The 13,860-nt window shown below is 55.0% G+C and overlaps 8 protein-coding genes and 1 non-coding gene across 9 annotated transcripts; 4 read left to right on the top strand and 5 right to left on the bottom strand.

Annotated features, from left to right (window-relative positions):
- Positions 1 to 3: 3 nt before the first annotated feature.
- Positions 4 to 3,562, top strand: V1518DRAFT_285202 (CPSF A subunit region-domain-containing protein). The gene is made up of 2 exons (XM_066901069.1): positions 4 to 3,113; positions 3,163 to 3,562. Exons 1-2 carry the CDS (start codon positions 57 to 59, stop codon positions 3,505 to 3,507), a joined length of 3,402 nt encoding a protein of 1,133 aa, XP_066759583.1. The 5' UTR covers positions 4 to 56; the 3' UTR covers positions 3,508 to 3,562.
- On the bottom strand, positions 3,409 to 5,406 carry V1518DRAFT_417362 (uncharacterized protein). The gene has a single exon (XM_066904277.1). It carries the CDS (start codon positions 5,357 to 5,359, stop codon positions 3,617 to 3,619), a length of 1,743 nt encoding a protein of 580 aa, XP_066759582.1. The 5' UTR covers positions 5,360 to 5,406; the 3' UTR covers positions 3,409 to 3,616.
- V1518DRAFT_417360 (uncharacterized protein) lies at positions 5,407 to 6,820 on the bottom strand. The gene is made up of 7 exons (XM_066904276.1): positions 6,710 to 6,820; positions 6,529 to 6,648; positions 6,339 to 6,478; positions 6,167 to 6,283; positions 5,920 to 6,117; positions 5,811 to 5,870; positions 5,407 to 5,759 (listed from the first exon to the last, which is right to left on the bottom strand). The coding sequence occupies exons 1-7, from the start codon at positions 6,726 to 6,728 to the stop codon at positions 5,472 to 5,474; spliced, it is 942 nt and encodes a 313-aa protein (XP_066759581.1). The 5' UTR covers positions 6,729 to 6,820; the 3' UTR covers positions 5,407 to 5,471.
- Positions 6,821 to 6,984: 164 nt separating this feature from the next.
- V1518DRAFT_t35 lies at positions 6,985 to 7,056 on the bottom strand. Its single transcript has one exon. It is a non-coding gene; the product is annotated as a tRNA-Arg (tRNA).
- Positions 7,057 to 7,171: 115 nt separating this feature from the next.
- On the top strand, positions 7,172 to 8,357 carry V1518DRAFT_417356 (ras family-domain-containing protein). Its single transcript, XM_066904275.1, has 4 exons — positions 7,172 to 7,308; positions 7,379 to 7,499; positions 7,560 to 7,835; positions 7,889 to 8,357. The coding sequence occupies exons 1-4, from the start codon at positions 7,300 to 7,302 to the stop codon at positions 8,128 to 8,130; spliced, it is 648 nt and encodes a 215-aa protein (XP_066759580.1). The 5' UTR covers positions 7,172 to 7,299; the 3' UTR covers positions 8,131 to 8,357.
- A 12-nt stretch (positions 8,358 to 8,369) lies between these two features.
- V1518DRAFT_417353 (uncharacterized protein) lies at positions 8,370 to 9,465 on the top strand. Its single transcript, XM_066904274.1, has 3 exons — positions 8,370 to 8,651; positions 8,715 to 8,803; positions 8,857 to 9,465. Exons 1-3 carry the CDS (start codon positions 8,405 to 8,407, stop codon positions 9,409 to 9,411), a joined length of 891 nt encoding a protein of 296 aa, XP_066759579.1. The 5' UTR covers positions 8,370 to 8,404; the 3' UTR covers positions 9,412 to 9,465.
- V1518DRAFT_417351 (Elongator complex protein 4) lies at positions 9,379 to 10,599 on the bottom strand. Its single transcript, XM_066904273.1, has one exon. The coding sequence runs from the start codon at positions 10,585 to 10,587 to the stop codon at positions 9,472 to 9,474; it is 1,116 nt and encodes a 371-aa protein (XP_066759578.1). The 5' UTR covers positions 10,588 to 10,599; the 3' UTR covers positions 9,379 to 9,471.
- Positions 10,589 to 11,749, bottom strand: V1518DRAFT_417348 (uncharacterized protein). Its single transcript, XM_066904272.1, has 4 exons — positions 11,548 to 11,749; positions 11,407 to 11,493; positions 10,995 to 11,350; positions 10,589 to 10,944 (listed from the first exon to the last, which is right to left on the bottom strand). The coding sequence occupies exons 2-4, from the start codon at positions 11,407 to 11,409 to the stop codon at positions 10,884 to 10,886; spliced, it is 420 nt and encodes a 139-aa protein (XP_066759577.1). The 5' UTR covers positions 11,410 to 11,493; positions 11,548 to 11,749; the 3' UTR covers positions 10,589 to 10,883.
- A 438-nt stretch (positions 11,750 to 12,187) lies between these two features.
- Positions 12,188 to 13,803, top strand: V1518DRAFT_373751 (mitochondrial protein Pet127-domain-containing protein; the record flags this gene model as incomplete). The annotated part of the gene is made up of 2 exons (XM_066901439.1): positions 12,188 to 12,732; positions 12,783 to 13,803. Coding segments are annotated over 2 exons (1,566 nt in total), but the record flags the coding sequence as incomplete, so codon positions are not given.
- Positions 13,804 to 13,860: the final 57 nt, after the last annotated feature.

Here is a 13,860-nt window from a genome sequence, read left to right as displayed (position 1 = left end):
CTGATAACCGCCGGCAACTTCACCAACTTTAGTACCCCCCTCATACCACACCACACATGTCCTACATCGCAGCACTGCACCGGCCCTCCTCCGTGCGCCATGCTGTCTGCGCGGACGTACTTGTTCCGGGGCAGCCTGCCCTTGTCCTTGCGCGGCCCTCTGCGCTCGACGTCTTCCAGATCACCGCACAGGGCCTTGTCCTCGCCCGTACCGCACCAGTAGCAGCTACCGTTTCTGCGCTGCTCGCGTTCAAGCCCGCGAGGGCGGCGACCTCGTGGTTATTCGTAGCGACCGAGGACGGCGCATGTTTCACGCTCGTGATTGACGACAATGCCGCCGGGTTCGTGACAATGCAGGTCCTCGACGCGATCGACGACCGCTTCGCACCTGATATCGACACCGACCACATCGCCGTGCTCGACCCACAATACCGCGGCATTCTCCTACACATCAACAAAGGTTCTCTCGTCTACGTGCCGCTCATCCCAGTCAAGAAACGTCAGGGCAAGCAGCCCGCCTTGCCATCGGCGCCAGTTGTCACCGGCACACTACACCCTCCCATTAATCTCCACCTGGAAGAACTCCTCGTTCTGTCAATCGTGTTCTTGGAAAATACCAAGCGGCCCACAATTGCCGTTCTCTACCGCGATGGTCAGCATGCACGCCACGTCAAAATCTACGAGATCTTCGCGCAGGAGGGTCGTCTCGAAGAAGTCCCGAATGCGGGGCTCCGCAACGTCGACCAGGGCGCTAGCGTGCTTCTGCCATTCCGGCCCCCCGCTGGCGGCTGCTTTTTGCTTGGTGAACAGCTCCTCACGTACTTTCCCTCGCCGTCCAGCACAGGAGGCTCAAAGCCGATAAAACTGCCATTTGAGCACGGCCCCATTGGTTTCTGCGCCTACGCCGCCATCGATGACACCGGTGAACGATATGTTCTCGGCGACGATCTTGGCCGCACATACATCCTGCAAGTAGACCTTGCCACCGACCCCGACGACGGAGAGGTATCCGTGGAATCATGGAAACTCGACCACGTCGGCGACACCGCGATCCCAACCTCCATGACCTACCTCGGCTCCGGCTTCTTCTTCGTGACCTCGCATTTCTCCCCCTCTACCCTCTTCTACCTCTCCCCTGATGCGCCGCACCTCCGCGTCGTCCAGACCATCCCGAACCTCGCGCCGATATCCGATTTTCGGCTACTCTACCGCGACAGCACAACTGACGTGATCGCGTGCTCCGGCGCGTTTAAGTCTGGCTCAATCCGTATTGTGCGTTCTGGCGTCGGCGTCGACGTGCTGGCTGAGATCAATGATATGCCCGGGGTTACCGGGTTATGGACATATCACGACATAATCATCGCGTCGTTCGTGGAAAGCACGCTTGTACTCCGCTGCGACATCGACGAAGGCACCAGCGACGCGATCCAAGCTTGGTGCGGCATAGATATGACGGAACCGACGATCGGCTTTGGTAGCCTCGGCGCGCACGTCGTGCATGTCACACCCTCTGGCGCACGGCTCGTCGACGCCGGCGCGCAGCAGCTCATTTCCGTCTTCAACGAGAGTCCTATCTCCGCTGCGGCGGTGACGGACGACTGCATTGTGCTCGTTGTGGCAGGCACCAAGCTTGCAACTCTGGACTGGGAATTCACCGTGGTGTCTGTCGTCACGCTCGACCACGAGATCTCGTGCGTCGCCGCGCACGAGGATATCTGCGTCGCGGGTCTGTGGACGGAATGCCGCGTGCACTTGTTCACACTGCCGAACCTCACACCGATCGGCGAGTCAACAGAGCTGACCGGTAGCATTCCGCGCTCCGTCCAGATCGCAACTCTCGACACCCTCTCACGACCGGTGCTCTTCGTCGGCATGGCCGACGGTACACTCTACAGCTACACTCTCGGTGCGAATGTCGCCATGGACGGCACATTACTAGATCAGAAAATCACAAACCTCGGAACCCAGCCAGTGGCACTGTATGGCCTCAAGTCCGCTGTCTTTGCAGTGTCGTCATATTCGACCATGATCTACGGCGCCACCAGCAAGATTACAATGTCGACTGTCAATATCCCCTCGCCATCAGCGCTGGCCACAACATCAGACGCGCTACTCATGGACGGCGACGAGATGGATGGCAGCAGCAGTAACGAGATCCTCGTGTATGCATATGACGGCAAGATTTTCTACGGCGCGATCGACCAACTCATGAGCACGCACGTGCAGACAATCGAAATCGGGGAAACCGCGCGCCGGCTATCATTGCTCACGAAGCGGCCCGAGATCGTTGCGTTCGTGTCGCTAAACACCACACTGGACCCGTACAACGGTGACGAGATCTTGAACTGCTCCGTGAAGCTCGCGGACTACTCCACGTTCGAAGTCACAGATTCGTACGCCTTGAATGAGAACGAGATGGTGGAAAGCATCGCGACGGCAGAACTCGATGGGCAAGACTACGTCATTGTCGGCACCGGTATGGTCGTCGCTGACCGTGAGGAGTACCTCAATGGCCGGCTGCTCATGTTCGAGGTCACTCCCGAGAACAAACTCTCGCTGGACCTGGAGCACCAATTTCATGGCGGCGTGTATGCACTCGAGATGCTCAGCAACGGTATTATTATTTGCGCCGTCAATGCGCTCGTGCGGTTATGCACGATTCGGCCGAACCGCGTGACGGGGGTGCTCGAGTTCAACTTGTACTGCGCTTTCCGCTCGCCCACCATCGCACTTTCGTTGTCTAGCTATGCGGACAAATATGTCCTCGTGGGCGATCTCATGAAAGCTGCTGCGCTGCTACAAATCCGCAAGGACGCCGACGGCAACTTCACCTTTGTCGAGATAGCGCGGCATTACGAGCCGCTGTGGATGACCGACGTCGAGGTGCTCGATGAAAGCACCAGCCTCGGCGCCGAGGCCGAGGGAAATATCGTGGTTTTCCAGCATGATGCTACGGATGGACCCCAGGGCGAGCTGGTCAAGGATACCGGGGGCGAGGGAAAGTTGCAGGTGATTTCAAGCATGCAGCTCGGCAATGTGAACAGGATACGCAGGATAGAATCGCCCGCCGACGCGTCTGAGCACGCCATCATTCCGCAGGCTTATCTAGCTACTGTAAGTTCCCACCGCTCGATCGATCTAGCACGATACTAACCATGGGCAGCGTGACGGAGGGATATACCTGTACGCCAAAATTGCCTCTGACAAAATCGACGTCCTCCTCAACCTTCAGCAAAACCTTGCGACGGTGGTGAAAACCCTTGGTGCGCGCGACTTTCTACAGTATCGCGCATTCGCGAATCAGCGCCGGCGTAACAAGGAGCCGCTGCGCTTTGTCGACGGCGATTTCCTTGAGCAGTTTCTCGAGCTCTCCGACGACGATAAGGAGCTCGTCGTCAGCGGCGGTTCCAGCAGGGGCAACAGCAGTGGGATCGGACGACAAATGCCGCTGGGGATGACCAGCTCGGAGGTGTCAGGGATGTTGGAAGATTTGAAGCGGTTACATTAAACGGCGTCGGTGATTATTATGAAATATACCAAACGAAGGAAACCAAACATCTGCGAGATATATACAATCTACTAGAACTTTTGTCAAACATGGCTTTTTGTTGTCGAACCTATTTGGACGGCGTGGGCGCGGACGGGCTAGTGTAGTTTCCATATTCATCCTTGACGAGCTCGCCGGTGGCGATAAGCTCGTCAAACACGTTCTGGGGAATCCAGCCCTTAGTAGAGTAGAACGGCAGCTTCTGGATCGTGTCTTCCCACTGCTGGAGGATGGTCGCGTGCTGTTCAATTTCCTCTGCCGTGAAGGTGGCCGGGGATGTGGTCTTTGCGATCTCATCTGCGGAGGGTGTGGCGGAGGTGAGCTCGAGCTGTTCCTGCGTGCGGATGAGGGTGTCGCGTAAGTCGACGATCTCGAGCGGATGGTACTTGTAGTCCGCGTCCATGGCGACACGGTAAGGTTCGCGGAGGGTCTTGACGTGGGGCGAGAACGCGTTGATAAGGGTGGGAAAGGAGTGTTTGAAGAGGAACTCGAAGGTGAATTGATTCGCGGTAGCGGCCATCATGTAGTCAACCTGACGCTTTTGTTGTTCAGCAAGCTGGTCGTAGTGCTCAACCTCTTCTCGCTTGTAGATCTTGTAGCCATTGTAGCGTACAAACTTGGGCGCGCCGTGAAGGAAGTACGGCTTGATAGTGGCGCCTTCCCAGTCGAGCAGGTACGGGCTCGAGAAGGACTGTGTGTCGTCACCAGCGGAGTTGGACGCAGTGTCGACGAGGATGTTTGTTGGGTCGAGGTCCGGGTGGCAGAGGCGCGGCGACAGCATGTCGGAATCCGCGGGTACATCGGGCACAAGACGAGATGTGAGGAAGGCGTATTTGTTGTACGTGTCCATCCAGGTGGGAAGGTACAGTCCGAGTTCAGTTGTCGCTATGACAGGGTTCATAAGCAGGTTCTTGTACGCGGCCATGTGCGCGCGCGCGGTCGCCATAAGGTACTCTGCTGGGGTGTTCCATGGCCCGCGGTCGGTGGAGCCGTCGTGTTCTATGCCATTCTGCCAGAACGCGGGCTCAATAGTCGGCCCGATGCGCCAGCGATCGACGAGCTTGGGGTCTTCTTCGCCCGCGTAGGGGAGCGCGTTCTGCAGACTTGTGTCGACGTCCTCGGTGAAGTAGAGGCTGCCAAACTGGGAAAACCGCGTGGCCAGCAGCGACTCAAGCAGATGCACGACGACTTTGAGCACTTTCGCGCGGTCCGCGACCGACGCATCCAGCGGATGCCATTTACTCATAAGGTTGCGCAGCGCGCGGTCACCGTCCGGGGGGAGGTACTCCATGAGGATGTACTCCCGCTCGAGCGGATTATCCGCAGTCGGCGCCCACGACACGACCTCCGGTACGAACATCCCCCACTTTCGGCGCGCAAAGTCCATCGTTGCGACCTCGCTGCGCATGCGCGCGCGCCGCGCTTCCCAACTCCAGTCGAGCGGGTACGGCACGCGCAGCACGTACTGGGAGTTGTCGTCGAGTTCCGCGAGAAAGATGCGATGGTGCCGGCCCTCCGCCAGCGAAGTGATCGCGCGCACGCTCGCGCGCGGGACAGTCCGCGGCGTGTCCCGCGCGCGGTGGACGATCTCTGCGATGCCCTCGATCGCGAAGGGTGTGTGACGCTTGGCCTTCTCAACCTCGTCGTTCGTGGCCCATGTGCCCCAGCTGTATTTGAAAAACTCGCTGCGGGATGCCTCGTTGGACGAGTCGACGGTGGTGGTCGTGGGCTTGTGGGAGATGCAGCGGCGCTGAATGCGCTGCATAGTTATGCGCAGACGGCGGGCGGCGGCGGCGGCGACGAAGGAGCGCATGATGGTGGTAGTGTTGGTGAAGGTGGTGAGAATTGGGTGACGGCGATGGTTAAGAGAGTTCCGGCGGAGCGCCGGGACGCTTCTCCAACTGGATCTACATTCTATTTACTGCTCAGTCGTACCACATCTTGATCAGCTCCTCGCTCACGCCGCTCGGTGTCAGCACGCCAATGTCCGTGATGATTGCCGTGATCAGGCTGTCGTTCGTAAAGTCCAGAAGCGGGCCTTCTCGCAGCTCTGCCTCGACGTCGTGCTTGCCCCCATCCGGCACCACCGCGGTCTCGCCCGGGAGATCGTATGGCGAGAGTGGGAACAGGCGCACGAACTTGTGACTTTCAGCTACTACGTAGAATGGCTTGTTAGAATTCTGCGCCAGCACCGCGATCTGGTATGTGCCGATCTGTGGTGTGTCAGTGGTTGTGAAGCGGATTCTCGGACGGGAAATACTTACGCGGTTGATAATGCCACCACTTTCAGCGACGCCCTCCGCACCGACAAAGACCTTGTCCACCTGTCCTTGTTAGAAACACTACATCAGCTGTGTAGAACCGAGAACATACCTTCTGTATGGCCCACCCCACCGCGCTATCCACAATCACACGCACAGGAATCCCCAGAGCGCGCAACTCCGCCGCGCATGCAACACCTTCACACGCCGGTCGTGCTTCGGTTACAAATACGCGAAACCGCATATGCCGCCGCGCTGCTAGCAGTAGCAGTTCTGTCACCGCGCGCGAGTGCGAGTGCACGAGAATTATCTGCTTTTGTCAGCAGCAGTCTTCAGAGCAAACAAAATATAACACTTACGTCGTCGTCTTGAATAATCGGTAACCCAAGTTCTGCGATTCTGAAACGCGCCGCCTTCGCGCGCTGTACGAAGAGGCCCCCATTCGTGATCAGATGCCGCTTGCACGCTTCCCAGTCCTGCTAAAGTCAGACAATACTCTCAAACAGCCTGATAGAAAGTTGTAGAACATACGCCGTACTCCTGGATATGCCGTAGCACGAACCGCTGGAACATGTCGCATCCCGCCGATAAACTGATCGCATTGCGCACGCCGTCTTTCAGCCGCTGTACCGCCTTTGCCAGAATGTCGATCAGCTCTGACGCCGTCGCGGCTGTCCTTAACTCAGTAACAGTTCAAGAAGATCCCTGCGCCATAACATACTCTCGGTAAACCTCAGCAGCACCACTAACGACTCAATGGCCGCCACCGGCATCGTCATTGCAGGATCATTGCGCAGAAATTCTTCGTACGTCGCGACAATATCGAACTTTTCGAATTTTTCTGAACTCATACACCGTGTCAGACTTGTTAACATCAACAAACGAATTATAAAAGCACTTACCTGTCTCTGCCGTTGGCATCGTGAATATGGGTGTGCGTTGGTGTTACTTTTTGCTATGGCAGCGCGATGACAGCAGGGATTTCTTGAGCCGCACGTTCAGATAGGTTTTGGGATGTTAGCGGCCTACAGTTTTTATGTTTTGTGCACACATTTTCCAGCGTCATTACTACGCACAAGTCAGCCAATTACGCTGTTATGAAATCAATTACTGCCAAAGAAAAAAATGTAGAGGAAACAAAATAATAACAATGCAGAACGTGACGCTAAAAATAGCACACTCCACACGGGACTCGAACCCGCAGTCTTCCGCTTAGGAGGCGGACGCCTTACCATTAGGCCAATGGAGCCACCTAATTAAAAATTTATTTTCTGGTTTCTCATGTTCGGAAAATTCCAATCTTCAAATTACGTTAAAAATTCCGGTTTGCCGGCCATTAGTATTCCTCTCGACGACCCTTTCCTCTTCAACGTGTCGCCCCGTCCTTTCTCCAGCCTAGCACCAATCTCCGCCCGCACCGCCTGGCCACTAAACAAATTTGCCAGGGACCTACGTTCACGACGATCTGCCGGGATCAAAATTTTGTATAGTGATGTCGAAGGTACGAGCTCGAGTAGAAGGCAGCCGAGCCAGCCACATATTGTCTGGACAATATTAACAAAGCGGTGAAGGCCCAGTTTTTACAGGAGTACAAGCTCGTCGTCGTCGGTGGTGGCGGCGTTGGTAAGTCGGCGCTTACAATCCAACTCATTCAAAGTCACTTTGTCGATGAATACGATCCGACGATTGAAGGTGTGCCGCAATAGCCCCCCCTTGGCGAAGTGCTCGCACGATCTAACCATACACGTGCAGATTCGTACCGCAAGCAGTGCGTGATTGACAATGAGGTCGCGTTGCTCGACGTACTTGATACCGCAGGTCAGGAGGAATACTCTGCCATGCGGGAGCAGTACATGCGCGCGGGTCAGGGATTTTTACTCGTGTACTCAATTACCTCGCGATCGTCGTTCGAAGAGATCTCTACATTTCACCAGCAGATTTTGCGCGTGAAGGACAAGGACTACTTTCCAATTGTTGTGGTGGGAAACAAGTGCGATCTGGAAACCGAACGACAAGTTTCCCAGCAGGGTATGATCCTTTTCTTCTCCTCGTGTCAAACTCAGTACTAACTTGATCTACAGAGGGTTCGCAGCTGGCAAAGCTGTTTCAGTGCAGCTTTATCGAAACCTCAGCGAAGCAGCGCGTGAATGTGGACGAGGCGTTTTACAATCTCGTCCGCGAAATACGGCGATACAACCGCGACCAGTCCGGGACCGGTCCGAACTCAAGTCCGGTTGGCGGCAACGGCGGCTCACCAGGACAGTACAGCGGGCAGGCGGAGAGAAAAGGCGGCAGCAGTGGCAGCTGCTGTGTCATTATATAACTTCTTGTAGCACAACTAATTGCTTTCCGTTTTTTTTTGGTCCGCTTCTTACTTACAATAATGTTTTGTTCAGGTTTGTACATCCTCTGTCTTTGCTTTCGGTCTTTTTGTCGTGTTTCTTGTGTTCCCTGCTGTATGTATACTGGAAATAGCTAGTTACGGGTGTTCAGTGCGAGTAAGTGGAGTCCTCGGAGCCCGTCTAGCTTGCGCCGCAGCATCTTAAGAACACTCCTCCGCGTAGATCCCACTACCAGCCCCCCACCACTAATCCAGCATGGCCAGCCCCGTCAATCCCGCCGACATATTCAATGTGCCACCGAAGCGGGAGCCAGGCCCTCCGCCGATCAAGCTGGACGAGAACAAGGTCGTGCTCAACACACACGAGTACTCGGAGCTGTTCTGGTATGTCGACGACAAGCTCAGTCGGAAGGACCGGCGCGACATCCTCCGCGAGCTCGATCGCGCATATGTGTATCGCGTGCTTGGGGGAATCGGACTGATGTTCGCGTCGGGGTTTGCAGGTGCGTTGCGTTGTTAAGGAGGAATTGTGGTGGCTGGGTGCATTAACTGACCGCTCCTCGCAGCAAGTGTCGTCGCCAAGAGAGTGATTCCGCAGTCGAAGAGGTCGATGACTGTCCTCGGTGGCATTCTCGGTGCTGAGTTTGGCAGTGACGTGAGTATCCTGATCATGTTTTCATCCATCCATCCTAATCCTAACACATTTAGTCCGGCTTCGCGTTCGGCAACCTCTACGCACAACGCGACTTCCAGAACCGCCCGTACTGTCGCACTGTTATCCGTCTCGTCAACTACCGGCCAACCCTCTCGTTGTGGATTAACTACTATGGCGACGGCCACCCGCCAAACGCGTTCAGCGTATGGTGGCGCACAAACTACGAGCAAATCAACACAACTGCATACGATGGTGACGACGAGCCCGTGTCGGATGAGGAGATCAGAGAGGAGTTTGACTCCGCGCCCGACGCGTCTGCCCGCGAACCCTCATCCTGGGATACCATCTCCACGCGCAACAGGGCATCCGCATCCGCGCCTGTGCCCGCGACCACCGCACCGCTGCAGACCGCGTCGTCTGCGCCGGGATACGAGCCGCCTCGATACGGTTCGCGTGCGTCGTCGTCGATTCGGAAGTACGACCTACCACCGGAGGAGGAGACGCAGGCGGAGTTTGATCGCAAACTAGACATGGAGCGCCGCGGCCTGGATCAGCCTGACGACTTCACAAACAGTGAAAAGAGGTTCTCGTCGTCAAAATACGACTAGTTCATTAATTTGACACTGTAATGTACATATCATACATACATATATCCACACCCAGCCGGTCTAGAATTCCAGAGAATCTGCTTTCGGCTTGCTCTCCTGCGTGGCCGAGGGCAGTGCGACCGGAATGCCCCATTTCTCAATCTTCATTCCCGCCCTATCGATCTTGAACGCGTATTCCATAGACCGCTGCAGCATATCTCCTCGGTCGCTGAGAATGGGTATTTTGACAATATTCACGAATCCCTGTATCCGCTCGGAACTATTCGCGCTCTCGTCCCCCATATTTGCTGGAATTAGCTTGATAACTCCGTCGACCAGTGTCGTAATCCATGGCATCAACACGCCGTTCTCACCCTCGTCAAACAGCGCAGCCGAGAGCGTGAGAAGGACGGAGAGCCTCGACGGGTGTGCCCGCAACAGCGCACGAATTGAGTGTAAAAACCGTAGTAGTTCCGTCGGCGCGAACACACACGCTGGGTTGTACGCTGGCGGACTCAGAAAATTCGGCAGTACGAGGCGCACACACTTGTCTGTAGCTGCGAGCGCGGACGAGATGCGGGCGATCACCTCGCTAAACGAGCGCGTCGGTGGCGGGATATGAAGAAACATGTTCACTGAGGGTGTCAGGCTTGTGTTTGCGGTGATGTTCCATTCCCCGCAAAAGCTCTTGTCGCTCGCTGCAGCAGTCGATGCTGGTTTACTCAGCGTGCGATATCGCCACGCTATTCGCAGATCGTCCGACGTTGTACTCGCTGCGGCTGCGGAAGGGGTACTCTGCTGCTCACGCGACTTCGACGTGGCTGCTGCAGGTAGTCGCGCCGCCCACCTGTCGTCGCTGGTCACCGTAATCACATACTCTCCATTCGCGACGCCTTGAGCTGCATAGCAGCGCGCAGGCACGGCGGCAAAGTCTGTTGAAGCTTCTTCGAGGATCAACAGCGACGTGCCTAGAGGAATGCCGCCGTGGAGGAGCAGCTTGTCCAAGGACGCGGTGCCAGTAGAGACGGTTTCATGGCGTGGAAGAAGTGTAGATGGACGTGAGAAGGACCACGGAGATGTCGACGAGGTGCGAGATGGGCGAGCGGCAGAGGTGGCGGAGGGTAATTGTAAAGATTGCGTGGACGAGGGAATGGCAGATCTTGGAGTTATCGGCTCATTTCTTTTGCGGAAGGACATGGTCAGTGGATGGTGTATTGTCTAGAAACGGTGAAAGGTCGCGATGTTCACATACATCAACACGATGGCTTCCCAACACTCTAATACCGTCCGCATCTACAAACATCGCCTATTGCTTTGAAGTCTATCACTTATTCAATTTATGCAACTATTACACATTAGTCCGTCCGACCAAGATGAGCAGTTCTAGGCATCGAAAGCCTCATCGAACCGCAGGTGCTTCACGTCTAAACACTGTTGATATGCAGTGGCAAACTGACGATTCATGAAGTCTTCTTCCTGCGTCGCCGTATAGATCACTCCATTAATAACCTCTCCACCTCGAGAATTTCGTTCTCCTCCTCGATTTCAATGAGCCTAGGTTAGGTGAGCGGCATATCCAACTCGATCCCACACACCAAACTCACTTATTAACATCCGCCGTCGACCGCACCAGCTCCACTGCGCCCGCATACAGCATCTTGGCCTGTTGCGTCGCGGTCACTGGTCTGTAATACAGCATCACGAACGGCGTCTTTTGCCGGCCGTCGGGCAGGACCATCGGATAGCTCAGTAGGATGTACCGCGGCGAGTTCCCCGGTAGCGCATCTGCGAGGTCGTCAAGGGTGCTGTACAGCTCTCCAGGCGACTGCTCGACGACGGTCATGTCGACGGCAAGGATCTCGAAGATGCGCGCTTGAGGGCTTCTAGCCCGCGCGGAGCCGAAGCGCAGCGTACGTAGGCACTTGATCGTGGGCTCCGGGAAGGTGTAGAGTCCGACAGACTAGACACAGCGCATTAGCACATGCTCCGCCATTTCAGATACGTGCCGGAGCATACCATTGCGCGAAGATTGCTGGTTCAGCGCCGCCATGGCGGCCGCTGAGATTATGACCTCATGGAGCTTATGCCAGACCCTAACCCGCCCTCCCACCGGTCAGTACTCGACGTCAACATTTCGTGATCGAGATAGCATAGTACTTTATCAGCGATTTGATGGTGGTATAGAGTACAGATGCGAAACAAGGGTGAGGTATAATGCTGTAATACGGGCGCTACACCGCGGGGCAAAATTCAAGAGTCTATGGGCAGCTAGTTGCCGTGTGAACTCAACTGATCCAATACGCCGTGCCGCGGTACGCAGGAATTCCAGCTATGAATAGCTAGACTCGACAGATTAAATGTGTACGCATTGACAGATACAAGGCGGATTTCATGGCTATACGAGAAGTAACAGAAACACCTTCACGGCATACTCCTGTAGACGTGACGGTCTAACAGCGATACTCCGGCGTGTTGTCTGCGCGCAGTATTCACCCTTCCGCCACATCACACATAAATTGTCACGATAATCTCTTCGAGAAAATCGGCAGTCCTTTCATCCTACTCCATACCGTCTCCCGTTGATTTCGTCCGTGTCTCTTTGGCGCGTAAACTTCTTGCCAAACTCCAGTTTTATCGCAAGTTCGTGTACTCCCAAAATTTGTTCAGCACGAGACTCGACGCCCAGCACAGAGCCTCGCGAGTGATGCATGTTTAGGTGTGTCTTTCCCACAATTACTCAAGAGACATATTAACCAGTCAGTGTGCCGCGTTTACTATCCAACACGTCGGCGCGAGTATGAACGGTGTCTTGTCGCCTGCACGGCTCAAAGTTGTGGGCACCGTCGCCGCGAGAAGCGACTGCAATGCGGTGTTACCAATCTTACGCAGTGGCAAACGACGCTTTTCTGCTTGCGCACGAAGCCAGTTCGAAAGCAGTACTGACTCAACAGCCGCAGACGCTAGCGATACTGACCCAAAGGAGCGCAGGCCGGCCCCGCAAGGCAAAACCTCGGCCAAGGGCAACTTGCGGCCAAAACCGCAGGACCCCAAAAAGCGGCCTACCTATGTCAGCAGCTGGTCGTCCTCGCCGAAGGACCCGTCCTGGGCCGAGAAGTGGTTTGTTAAGACTAAGCAGCCGAAGAAGCGGTTGGATGTTTGGCAAGCCAAGGGAGACAGGCCAGAGTGGAATTTGGAATACGATTTGAACGATCCGGTGCCTGAGATTGACGATAGCGGGTACACTGTCTTGTCAGAATATCCTCCAATGCAGGCCGTGCTAGATTCTTCAGAAAACGCGCTGCCTCCAGTGCTGCAGCACGGACTGGACCGAGTCTTGTTCAGGTCAGTCTGTCTGCAGTCACCTATCTTGGAACGTCACTAACATGCAGCAGCCCCGGCGTCCATGTTTTGGAAGACGCGCGGACTGGAGTTCACAACTTCCCCAAAGAGCTCAAAAAAATCATGTCAGTCCACGAATTCGACTACGACGCTCTTCCACAATACCAAATATCCTCGGCAGACAAGGTCCTGGAGAACATAGCCGCCAAGTCTGATTGCCGGTTTTACGGCTCAACGTCGAGCTTGACGAGCGTCTTCTCGCAATTTCACTTTCTCATTTCGAAGTGGCGACGACCGTACTCGGAGCATCTGTCGCGCACGGTCAAGCCGTGTGAGTTTTCTACAACAGCAGTCATGGCGGCGTCGATATTTTTGCGGTACAAGCCGGAAACGAACACGTATGCTATTGATATTGACAAGTCCAACGACCAGGATATCATTCTCATGTATCTCGGCAAGTCGATGGAGAAGCAGCTTGTTTCATCTGCGGACGAGTTCGAAAACTACCGAATCGGAAAATCGCATAATATTCCCCCCGAAGATAGGCTAGACAGAGAGGCGTATCATTATACAAAGTACAAGAACTTTCTCTGGAGATCACAGCAGGACTGCATGGATCCCCGACTTCCCGGCGCTGGAACGTTTGATCTAAAGACACGGGCCGTCGCTGCGGTGAGATATGATATTAATTATATTCATGATGTCGGCAAAACCGGGTATCAGCTGCGCACTCTTCAAGGACCCGTGGAGTCATTCGAGTCAGAATACCGAGACATGATACGGTCAGCGTTTTTGAAGTATCTGCTTCAAGTCAGAATGGGTCGTATGGACGGAATCTTTGTCGCGTATCACAACATTTCAAAGATGTTTGGATTCCAGTATATCCCGCGGGACGAACTTGACTTGTGCATTCACGGACCGAATTTCAAGCACATCAATAACATCGAGTTCAAGGCTAGCATGGAAATGTTTTCCGACTTGTTGGAAAGGACAACCGATGAGTTTCCAAAGCAGTCTCTGCACCTCCTACTGCATCTGCCGTTTTCTTCGCTGGCTACTCAGATGAAGGTCTTTGTGACACCCATAACTGAGGACAAGATCCAAGAAATACAGCAGATCAAGAAGAAGGGA

The sequence above is a fragment of the Limtongia smithiae genome (assembly GCF_038497785.1).
Source record: "Limtongia smithiae strain NRRL Y-17922 unplaced genomic scaffold V1518scaffold_6, whole genome shotgun sequence".
Taxonomy (NCBI): Eukaryota; Fungi; Ascomycota; class Lipomycetes; order Lipomycetales; family Lipomycetaceae; genus Limtongia; species Limtongia smithiae.
The sequence above is the reverse complement of the archived record's forward strand: the minus strand, read 5'-3'. Positions and strand labels throughout refer to the sequence as shown.

Bases quoted from the DNA above. Each gene is read 5' to 3' on its own strand.
- V1518DRAFT_285202 (XM_066901069.1), top strand. From the start codon at position 57: ATGTCCTACATCGCAGCACTGCACCGGCCCTCCTCCGTGCGCCATGCT. The intron at 3,114-3,162 runs GTAAGTTCCCAC...AACCATGGGCAG, and splicing joins CGCAGGCTTATCTAGCTACT to CGTGACGGAGGGATATACCT.
- V1518DRAFT_417362 (XM_066904277.1), bottom strand. From the start codon at position 5,359: ATGCGCTCCTTCGTCGCCGCCGCCGCCGCCCGCCGTCTGCGCATAACT.
- V1518DRAFT_417360 (XM_066904276.1), bottom strand. The intron at 6,479-6,528 runs GTATGTTATGGC...AGTTAAGGACAG, and splicing joins GCTGCTGAGGTTTACCGAGA to CCGCGACGGCGTCAGAGCTG. The intron at 6,118-6,166 runs GTAAGTGTTATA...TGACAAAAGCAG, and splicing joins CGATTATTCAAGACGACGAC to ATAATTCTCGTGCACTCGCA.
- V1518DRAFT_417356 (XM_066904275.1), top strand. The intron at 7,500-7,559 runs GTGTGCCGCAAT...ATACACGTGCAG, and splicing joins ATACGATCCGACGATTGAAG to ATTCGTACCGCAAGCAGTGC. The intron at 7,836-7,888 runs GTATGATCCTTT...CTTGATCTACAG, and splicing joins ACGACAAGTTTCCCAGCAGG to AGGGTTCGCAGCTGGCAAAG.
- V1518DRAFT_417353 (XM_066904274.1), top strand. From the start codon at position 8,405: ATGGCCAGCCCCGTCAATCCCGCCGACATATTCAATGTGCCACCGAAG. The intron at 8,652-8,714 runs GTGCGTTGCGTT...CGCTCCTCGCAG, and splicing joins GTTCGCGTCGGGGTTTGCAG to CAAGTGTCGTCGCCAAGAGA. The intron at 8,804-8,856 runs GTGAGTATCCTG...TAACACATTTAG, and splicing joins GTGCTGAGTTTGGCAGTGAC to TCCGGCTTCGCGTTCGGCAA.
- V1518DRAFT_417351 (XM_066904273.1), bottom strand. From the start codon at position 10,587: ATGTCCTTCCGCAAAAGAAATGAGCCGATAACTCCAAGATCTGCCATT.
- V1518DRAFT_417348 (XM_066904272.1), bottom strand. The intron at 10,945-10,994 runs GTGAGTTTGGTG...CACCTAACCTAG, and splicing joins TCGACGGCGGATGTTAATAA to GCTCATTGAAATCGAGGAGG.